At 32.2% G+C, this 11,493-nt stretch overlaps 1 protein-coding gene across 1 annotated transcript in view; it reads left to right on the forward strand.

The window, feature by feature from the left end:
• LOC308279056 (sodium/hydrogen exchanger 2-like) overlaps positions 1-8,232 on the forward strand; it is a gene marked incomplete at both ends in the record, with an annotated part of 86,924 nt that extends 78,692 nt beyond the window's left edge. The window contains 2 exons of the mRNA XM_080719019.1: positions 4,153-4,219; positions 8,105-8,232. Of these exons, the coding sequence (XP_080575145.1) occupies positions 4,153-4,219; positions 8,105-8,232 (195 nt within the window). The remainder of the gene's footprint in view (positions 1-4,152; positions 4,220-8,104) is intronic.
• Positions 8,233-11,493: the final 3,261 nt, after the last annotated feature.

The following is an 11,493-nucleotide window of genomic DNA, read 5'->3' on the forward strand; positions in this document are numbered from 1 at the left end:
TGCTGAGGTCCAACCATATTCTCCTTTTTCTGCTTTTAACACATACCCTGCTTTGTACTTTGCTTTGCCATTACTCAAATATTTGTACTTGCTATTACCATGGCCTGGCAACATCTTCTTACCTGAGTCTAATCAATTTAATTTTTTTTTATTTTGTGGTACTGGAGATCGAACATAGGGACATTCTACCTCTGAGATGCACTCCCAGCCCTATATTTTATTATTTATTTTGAAACAGAGTCTCACTAAGTTGTGAGCCTCACAAATAGTTGAGGCTGACCACGAACCTGTGATACTGTCTTAGCCTCCCAAGTACTGGCTTACAAGCATGCACCACTACAACTGGCTAATCAACTTATTAAAATCTTCTGATAAGCTAAAACTGTCTTCCTCAGTGAACTCTTCACTAATTCAAAGACTAAGTTAAATACTTCTTTTTTTGTGAAATCATCTTATTATTTTCCTTTGCAATACTTATCAGATTTATAATTCAACTATGTATGTATATATAATTATGCTGGAATTATGTGTTTCTGTGTGTGTGTGTGTGTGTGTGTGTGTGTGTGTTATATTAGATTCTCTATGTCCATGTCTTAGTAGATGCTAATGCTGACCAATAAAATGTGTTTTATTATTGCAAGGATAATTCATGATTGAATAAAATGTAGACAATAGATAAAAAGTGTAAAATTATCCAAGTTTAACCAACTGATTACAGATTCTTTAAATAATTTTATAAGCAATTTCAAGGCAAAGAATGTGTAAGTTTCTAACTCATCCTTGTTGTCTTATTCTGTGATTAACACATATAAGATATTCAATGAATTAATAAGTATGCAACATAAGTGAGGAGTCAAAAGCCAAAGGAATGTCGCGTGTGAGTTGGGAATAAACCTGGAATATGGGAGTCCCATGTAATTGTGGCATCTACCAGTTATGGGTTTTCTTTGAAGAGTTGAAAGAGGTATGATTTGAAGTTTAACTCCTTTTAAGAATGCCAAATAAAGGACACTTTTCTACACACTAACATACCCAGATAAAGTTCTTTTTGGCCCTTTCCAGGTTAACCTTTCAATACAAATATCATCATTGCATCTTTATATATACCCAGCATATCCATCTTCATTGCTCTCCTTTATGTCCATATTATCATAGATGCTAATACTGCCTAATAAAGTATATTTTATTATTGCAAAGAATGTATACTTGAGTAATTTAGATAACAAAAAGTATGAAGATAAAATTATTCATGTTAACCAACTGATCACAAATGATTTAAATTATTTTATATAGTTTATTTCAATGTTCTAATTTATTTTCATTTTTTACGGGTTGTCTTAACATGAGCATAGTTTTATAATAATATATTTAGAAAATTTTGTAGTTATTGAATAATCCACAACCTTAAGATAATGTAATATACTGTAATCTTAAAACCTTTGTCCTCAATATGTTTTCTCTCTCTTTTATCCCCACATCTACATCCACACCCCTGCACACACACACACTACACTCATACACATGATATTGCATTATTTGCATAATATTATTTCTACTACAGTAATAAAATTTTGGGTACTTTTAAAACATTGATTCCCATTAGTCTGAAAATGATCTCTGATTCAATATTTCATTGGCTCAAGAATTTATTCCTGAACTAATGTTTGCAACTTCCCTCTATGACACCACTGGGCAAAAGCCAACACCAGCTGGATGTGGGAGAGGAAGTAGCAAGTAACTGTCTGAACTCTGATCTGAAAAGAGGCAAACTGCATATTCAAGCAATTAACCATATGCTATGAATTATTCTCTTACTTAAGACATTTTCCATGGTTACTTGAAAAAAATTAAAGGTTATTGACATTTTGGATTCATGTGTTTCCTGTCATTAATTTTATATTTACAACAATGAGCACATTTATTTACTTATTATATTTGATATTGGCATCATTCTAGAATATTTCTTTATTTTTAAATTATTATTATTGTTGATAATGGGGATGGACCCCAAGGTCCCTCTACCACTGTATTGCATCCCAGGCATTTTTATTTTTAAATAGAACTTGCTAAGTTACAGAGACTAGCTTCAAACTTGAAATTCTTCTATCTCAGACTCCCAAACAGTGTGATTTTAGACACATGCCACTATGTCTCGCTGGAGTATTTTAGATTCCTACTTTTTTGTTTTAGGCTACTTATTAATCTGAAGTTCAAGTAACTCTTATATTCAGCCCTTTTACCCAATAAAACAAAAGAAAGTCTTATGATTACAAAGTTACACTAATTTACTTCTTTGTTCTGATATCACAATAGTGTTTTATGTCATTTTCTTTTCTAGTATTCTAAATCAGATATTGCTCTGAAACATACTAGAATTTTATATTATTCCATTTGTAGTACCTTCACCATTCTCAAGTGTTATTTGCTTAATTCCTGCAAATCTTTCTTCTTTACTCTTACTCAGACCCAATAAATACTGTTTATCTTAGGAAAAATGTATGATGCTGATGATAGCAACCTATATAGTACTCATAAACTACTATCGATCTTTGGCATGTTTTACAGTAGCTATAACAATTTCCAATATATCTTCTTTCTAACTATTTGTGTAGATATCCAATGACTCCGTGGTCATAGTGGTTACAAAGAAAATAATATAAATGATTTACCATGCAACTCTGTAGTGAAATAATGAATGTAAATTATGTTAGATTCTAAAGTTCTCAGTTGGTGGCCATTTTACTGTAACTAGTCCAGGCAAGAATAAGTAACAAACACACTTGGCTCTTAGTAGATTATATATTACTATTTTTAGTGATATATAGAAAATAACTATTTCAGTTTTATATCAAACACTCTTTTTGATGATTGTACAAAATGCTGCAGTGGATCTGTATCTCTCTCTCCCTTTCTTTTTCTTTACTTATTTTTCTCTCACTACCTCTTTCCATTCTTATTTTTTCATTTTTCCTTAGGTTTTCCTTATTAAAATACCTTACAGGGAAATTATAATACATTTTTCAATATTTAGTTATGATTTATGCAATTTTTTTCTTACTAATCTATTGAAGTACTTTTATAGCTTTTAAGAAGTTCCTATTTACTCGTGTCAAATTCAGGTTTAGTTAACCTGGAAAAGAAGAAGAAATTGGTGCTTTCTAAATACCAATACAGTTATAAAGAACCTCATGGGCAATTATTTAGCATGATGATTGGCTTCATAATGCACTTTCAGATTACAAACTGTTTAAACAGTTAAAGAGCAGATAACTATGAAAACAGAATGCAAAGTAGTGGTGACAGTGCAAAAGAAGAAATAAAAAATATAATAAAGTATATATATATATATATATATATATATATATATATTTGGTGGTACTGGGGTTCCTGGAAACCCTTCTACCTCCAGGTTACACTCACAGACCTATTTTTATATATTTTTTATTTGGAAATAGGGTCTCTTAAGCCAGTGCGGCTGGCTTCGAACCAGACCGAAGGATCATGGTTCTTGGACAGCCTCAGTTACTTAGTGAGGCCCTTTGTAACTCAGTGAGACCCTGTTTCAAAATAAAGAATAAATATAGGGCTGGGGGTGTAGCTCAGAGGTAGAATGCCCCTGGGTTCTGTCTCCAGTACTGCAAAGAAGAGAAAATATTAAAATTTGATATGAAAGTGCTTTTAAAATTATAACATATTATTGCTAATGATTAGTTTGCTTCTAAAAACATATGTGTTACAAGGATCATGAAATATGAAACTGAGTGAATGCTTCCAGCAAAAGTTCATTCGAGTAAAATGTGTTTTTCTACCTCTTGTTTTGCTTAGAATTAAACTAAATACATTTAGTTTAGTAAAATAATATTTTCATTTTGAACTTCCCATACATCAAAATTACTAATTCATTTGTATGAAATTCAGAAATGCTTTCACAGAATAAAAAATAAACTATTTAGAGCTTATTTCTGGACATTTATAATACAATTTTGGTAATTTCAATATATAATATTTTCAATTTGCATTGGCATGATAATTTATAAATAAGTAATGAAAATGCTAGTGAAACACAAACTTGTTCTAATAAATTTTAAGCATTATTAACAATTGTGTTATCTGTTTTTGAGTAAAATAATTCACTGTTTCTTTTCTTTCTAGAGATATATTTTTTCTTCATCACATGGTGATTCTGAGAAAAAGGCTAAAAGATGTCAGTCATTAACTAGTAAGTTCCCATAGTATAACTACAGACATTTTCCCCCCAAATTATCTCTATAGCAACGATATCTGCATATCCCCATCACATTAATGTGTAGTATGTTCAGGTGCACATTTTTACTTCTTGTCATTTACTTCAACAAATGACCTATTTTTTGTTTGGGACTAAGGATTCCACCCAAGAGAATTCTACCTTTGAAGTACACTCCTGGCCCTTTGTTTTGTTTCAAAATAGGGTCAAGCTTGGTTGATGAGAGCATTGATACTTTGCTGAGGCTGTTCTTGAACCTGCAATCCTCCTGTGTTAGCCTCCCAGGTACTGGGATCATAAGTGTGCTTTACCACGCCTGGCTTGAGCATTTATTTAAATATTTAATACTCTCAAAAACTATCAGATTAGTTGGTGAAAATATTAAATGATTTTTTAAAAAATTATGAGTATTAAAGGTACTATACATATAAATTAAAAGTCAATTTTCAATAATATATTTCAGCTGTGTAAATTAATAAGTATACATAGTAGTATTATAGGTAAGCTAGAAGATATATTTTGTTGATGATTTTAATTTTTGTCCCTGAAGAAGATTCTAAAACTATTTAGCAGTTCTCAATCATGTTTTTATTAAAACATTAGCAACTTCAAGGTGTTTCCTCCCAAAATTCTTTGACTAAGATAATCAAATTCATTACATTTCTATAACCTTTGTGATGATAAACGAACATTGGTCCTGCCCATGGTGACTTTATGCTGGCTCTTTTTATGCTTAACTTATTCTACTGTTGTCCTATTTTTGTGTGCTCATTCCAATTTGGCTGAGAATTATACACATGTTTTACTGACTTATCTCCTTATGTTAGTTCAAGCAGCTAAGTTAATTGAATTTATAATCATACACTTTGTCCAGTATAGATCTTTTAGTCTTATTCATTCTTTGCTTTCTCAGTTCATAGTTACTCCACAATAGCAGGTAAAACATGCCTTTATCTAATTGGTGGGTTTTAATTCCTATAACTATGAGTACTGTTGTAAGGCTTTTTTCATAAGGGTAATTAATTGGGTAGAAAATTTTGAATGTCATGCAAAACCATTACTACTGAGGCAGTTTCATCACAGTGACTTTGTAAAGAAGATGATGGAATCTACATGTGCGTGACACACTGATGAATGGAAGAAAAGTTCCTTACCATTAATATTCATTTCTTAACACTAAATGTGCTCACACAAACTACCATTTTTTTCTCCTTTAAGAGTTAAAAGAGTCTTTGTTTTGTATTTGTTTTTTACAGTGTGGTCAACATAGTTAACAAAATATAACTCATCAAAATAACAGCTTAAATATTATGTGACCTGGCTTTCATTAATTAACAGGATTTGAGAATAAGTTTGAAATTCTTCCCTGTCCTCTGTAATGTTAATCACTTATTCAAATGCCAGGGATTGCCATTTCCTTTATATTTGGAAAAAGTCTGAGGCATAAGTTGGATTTGTGTTCACTGATATTGTAATGGTTTATCTTCAATACTAAAATAATTTTTCCCCTTTATTCGCTTTTTGTTTATACCTACATTGTTTCTTCTTAAAGTGACAAGGCATGAATATTGTAGATTGGTTAGTCAAGTGATTGTTTCTTTCTTTGAGTTGCCTTTTATCTTTTTTTCTGGTGGTGGTACTGGGGTTCCTGGAAGGCCTTCTACTACCTCTGGGCTACACTGCCAGACATCTGTTTTATACTTTTTTATTTGGAAACAGGGTCTCTTAAACCAGCGCGGCTGGCTTCGAACCTGTGCCATCCTCCTGTCTCCACCTCCCAAGCGCGGGGATTATAAATGTGCGTCACCACGCCAGGCGCCTTCTATCTTTATTTAATTGTTTATTTTTGTGGTACTGGGGATTAAACCAAGGGCATATTACCTCTGAACTACATCCCCATCCCTATTTTTTTATTTCAAAACATGTCTTCCTACGAAACCATGCTCTCGCTTTGAACTGTCTCACCCTTGCAAGTAATAGGATTACAGTTAAGGCACCATCACAATTTTATTAAAAAAATTTTTTTTGTACTGGGGATGGAACCTAGGGGCCTTCGACCTTTGGGCTATACTCCCATACCTATTTTTTTATATTTTATTTGAAAACAGGGTCTCACTAAATTGCTGAGGGCCTCAATAAGTAGCTGAGGCTGGCTTTGAACCTGCACAGTCCTCATGTCTCAGCCTCCCAAGTGCTGGGATTACAAGTGTGGGCCACCATAGCTGGCCACTTTTATCTTTAAAATATTCTTTCTGGCCGGGCGTGGTGGCGCACGCTTGTAATCCCCGCGCTTGGGAGGCGGAGACAGGAGGATCGCGCAGGTTCGAAGCCAGGCGTGCAGGCTTAAGAGACCCTGCTTGCAAATAAAAATATAAAAAATAGGTTGGAAGTGTAGCCCGGAGGTAGAAGGGCTTCCAGGAACCCCAGTACCACACACACACAAAAAATCTTTCTGTGTTTCTTTAACTGCTGTACATCTGTTATTTTCACATTAGAAATTTCACACACACGGGGAATTTTAAAATAAATGCCTTATAATATTCACCACTATCTATTTTCTTTCTAAACAATTAAATAAGAGGGAACAAAAAGCAAATGGTGACCCATCAAGTTGGCTTTTTCACACTCTTTATAAGAAGGCTTAGAAAGTTTTACCTTCTTGACAGTTTTTTTTTTTTGCATTTGTGCTTCTTGACATATTATTGGAAGAAAATTCTATACTTTTGATTATGTTAAGATTGAAGAGGACACCCGCAGAGCAAAAGATATAGGATAAGGTATTATACTGCTCTGCAGGATTTTCTCATCTTCAACATTCAAAGGATAATTTTGGGGAGTTTTATGTATTGACATCATTTCCATTTGAATTTTTAGTCTATAATACATTTTATTCCCTACAGAAATAAATGGACATATAATATATGACAAGTAAAAGGCATATCATTTGCTTCATTTATATCCTTAAAAGGGAAGAAGTTATAATCTTATTCAGGTAGTCAAGATTTCCTTTCTATAATAGCTTATTATCTATATTATGTTTTCAAAGAAAGAATAAATGAGTATTTACAGTATGGTTTTCTAAAATACAGACTTTATTAGTTGCCATGGACTATTAGTACTACAATTAACAATTCCTGAGGAATAATGTATTTCAGTTTTACAAAAAACACTGACATGTAAATTCCATAAACATCAAAATTATTTTTTTCTGGATTGTGACTGCCTGGCTTTTTAAATAGCTCCTTTGAAAACTATTTGTAATTTTATTTCATGACAAATGTGATTGTTATCTTGAACTCAAATTGCATTCTAAAAAATGTATCTACCAGAACCTTCTAGAAAACAGGAAGATGTACAGGTAGAAATATAAGAAGTGTACATTGGAATGGAAGAGGAAAGTTTATTGACATACTGGTTAATTACGAAGTTTCTTTGAATTTATAATTTTTAAGAAAATTATTTTTCATTTTTTATTTCCTTGCCCCAGTTCATGAGTACATGTGTATAGAACAAGACAGCAGATATATGGATAATCAAATAAAACTCAACATTTTCCTTCTTTATTTTATTTCAGTTATAGTCTTAGTATTAATATATTTTTTGGTGGTACTGGGGGTAGGACCCAGGGGCTTTCTACCTCTGGGCTATACTCCCAGACCTAGTTTATATTTTATTTGGAAACAGGATCTCACTAAGTTGCTGAGAGCCTCACTAAGTAGTAGAGGCTGGTTTCGAACCAGTGTGATCCTCCTGTCTCAGCCTCCAAACGCGTGGACTACAAGCATGCGCTGTCACGCCCGGCTATATAGTATAAATAATTCTGGTAGTCTTTACTACTTAAATTTCTCCACTTTCTAGCAGGTGATTTCATAGCTTCTTCTGGTGTGAAATGCAGTCGCTCAAAGTCAGAATGTTATATTACTTCTCTGAAGCAGAGCAGTGTGGAATTCATCAATGAAGATGAGAAATATCAAGATCAAAGATTATAAAGGCCAAACCTGGTGTTTGTTATCTCATGGAACTACCAGTACCATGAGTAACAACCAGTTACTGTTACAGTAAATATTTGCTGAATCTATGTACTGGACACTCTGCTAGATATTTTCTATATAACAATAATGTACTAACAAAATAAGTTATGCTTGTTTGTGAAATAAGCTAAAATTAATACCAAATAAGTTAAATTTTATTGTTTGAAAAGTGCTGAATAAAGTTTCCACACAAAATAGGAAGGTGCCAAAGATAAAGACATCTTGCTTACATACCAGTTTAAGAACTTTATTTTGCTCATCATTGTACTTCTAAAGTAATTTTAAATATTCACAGTTAAAACATATAATCAAAGAGTGGCAACCCAGAAGAAAGAAAACAAACAAAAAACAAAAGCTTGTAAATTAAGCACAAGAGAAAATGATGACAGAATTGAAGGAAAAATAATTTGCAGAAGTTATAAGCATTATGATATAAACATAGAATTCTTATTCTATGACAGCAAAGAAAACAATGAAAATATTTGACTTATAAACGAAGAGAAATTTTAGAACTCCAAAAACAATGAGAGAAGTAAAAATTATGGCTTAATCTGTACACGAATGGATATAGTAAATTTAATTGTCTCTGAATATTTACCTTGAAAATGGTAGGTACATTTTTGGAATGTCTCAAGTCTAATTTTCAACCTGACTTTTGGCCATTTTATTTTTCTGTGTTATATATATTACAATATTCATTAAAACATCTCTGTTTTATTATCAATCCAATAGGTTCTCCCAGGGTCTCTCCAAACTGTTTAAAGTTCTTTATATTTCCTGTTTTTTCCCTAGTTTCCACATATGAAAGAAAACATACAATTGTTTGCTTCCTAAGACTGGCTGATGTCATTTGGCATCATATTTCTAGTTTCATTCATTTTTCTGCAAAATACATAAGTGTGTTTTTGATGGCTGAGTAGAATTCTATTGTGTATATATGCCACATTTTCTTCATCCATTTATCTGTCGATGGACACCTGGATTGGTTTTATAATTTTGCTATTGTGAATTGTGCTGCCATGAACATGGTATACATGTTATCACTATAATATCCTAACTTCAGTTCTTTTGGAAAAATACTGAGGACTCATATGGTGGTTCCATTTCTAGTGTTTTGAGGAACCTTCATGCTAATTTCCACAGTGGTTGTACTAATTTACAGTCTCACCAACAGTGTATAAGGCTTCCTATTTCCACACATCCTCTCCAGCACTGGAACACTTCATATTTTTTCCAGCTCCATTTTATCTTCACTAGTCACATTACTGTTGCTATCGCCATAGATACATATTACAAAAGCTATGTCAGTGTTTAAAGGGCATGTAGAGAAAATATATCTTAAATTTAATAATTACAAAATTTAAAAATTGCATACACTAAAATATACACATTAATTGCCTTTAATATTAAGTATAACAAGAGGTATTTTCCTTATTATTAAAATTAGGAAACACATGAAGCCTCTGTATAAAGTAGTATTGTATTCTAATAACCTTTCCCCCCCATCTAGTCTGGATCCATGTCGTTCTTTCCCTAATGCTTTATATTTAAATCTTTCTAATCCATAAGAAATCACTATATTCCATGTCATACAGACTACAAATTATGTCATTTACAGAAAAATGGATGGACCTGGAGAACATTATATTAATTGAGATTAGCCAGTCACAGAGTTTTCTGTCATATATGAAGCTAAGGAGTAATTGGGATATAAGAGGGACTTCAGATAATAGAGAAGAAACTTCAGTGAAGAAAAGGAGGTTTTGGGGAAATAAGGAGGGGGAAAGGGAAAATCAATGAAGGAAACACTTCCAGTGACGTTATGTACATGTGTGAAAATATTAATACCAATAACTTTACCTTGTATGGGGAATGGATGGAGTGAGGAAGGAGCTGTGGGAAAACTCATAAAGCGCTGTGTGCATGTATGCCACTATCATTATGAGCTGCCAATAAAAGTATAGAAGGAATAAAGAGGATGGAGAACTTTTCACTTAACCGATTATATTTTTAATGGAAATATTTTCACTTATTCATTGTTAGTTGATTACTTTTGTAAAAAAAATACATATTGTAGTGGTTTTACTGAAGAAGAGTAAATGGGTGAATTCAGTCACTAACATTAAAGCAGAGAAACAAATGCAAGTTAGTCTTTTTTTTTTTTACTACATTGTATATTTGTGTATGGCTTCATTTTATTGATGGATCCTAGAATCACTTGCTGTAAAGTATGCTGGAGAGTCAGTATAACAAAATGTTTTGCTTGCTGTATATAAAAAATATTAAAATAGTACTAATTACCTGATTGTGCATCCAGTCCTTGGTTAATGTCAGGCACTGGAAAACATGCTTGACATACATTTATGGTCTTGAAAAAGAATAAATAGATACAAAGGGGAGGTAAACATGATGGTTTTGTGGCTTCACTGCATTTTCTAGTACAACTTTCAATTATGCACAAATTAAAAAAATAAAAGACTGAAAAAATCCCGTTGAAATGTAAAATTTGTTTTAGCATTAAGAGATTGATGTTTAATACTGGAATGCAGAACGTTTCTGATTGACCCTAGGGAGTGAAGATTTTAGATTGGCTTATACAGTAACATGATAGACATATTTCTGATCTTGCTGTGATGTTATAATTTATATATTTATTATCATCAGTAGCATGCTGCTATTATCAGTGCCACATTAATGTATAGAAAAATTAGTTGACACAAAATATTTTGAAAGAGCACACTACAACTGCAATTTTCACTCATTTAAATGTTTCTTTGTGTATAATCAAGAAGTAACTACACTACTTTGATAAGATCCTTTCTCTATTTTATTTTCAAGTGAGCCTACATTCTACAATAGTGTCTATTAAATCTAGTTTCCACGTAATAATATTACACTGTGCTGCTCTTTGTGAACAGTTTTTAAGTTAAAGTACACATTTGTATTAATTGGTTGGATGTAATGTTACTGTACTTTTACAATATAAACCTTGTGCCAATGCTCAAAAGTATATGCATCTTTTTGTTTTATTTTTGCTTGATGTTTAAATCTCAGGTTTTGATGTGATAAAGAACTCACCTTTATTATGCCAATGTTTGAGGACATGATTAAGATATGTAGTGTTAGAAAATTCTCATAGACTTGAAAGGTAAGCAAAAAGTACAGAGGTTTGGTGAGGTTTAAGAAGATGCATATTTTTGGTAGATTATCCAAATTCTT

This window comes from Muscardinus avellanarius, assembly GCF_963383645.1.
Source record: "Muscardinus avellanarius genome assembly, chromosome: X".
In the NCBI taxonomy this organism is placed as follows: Eukaryota; Metazoa; Chordata; class Mammalia; order Rodentia; family Gliridae; genus Muscardinus; species Muscardinus avellanarius.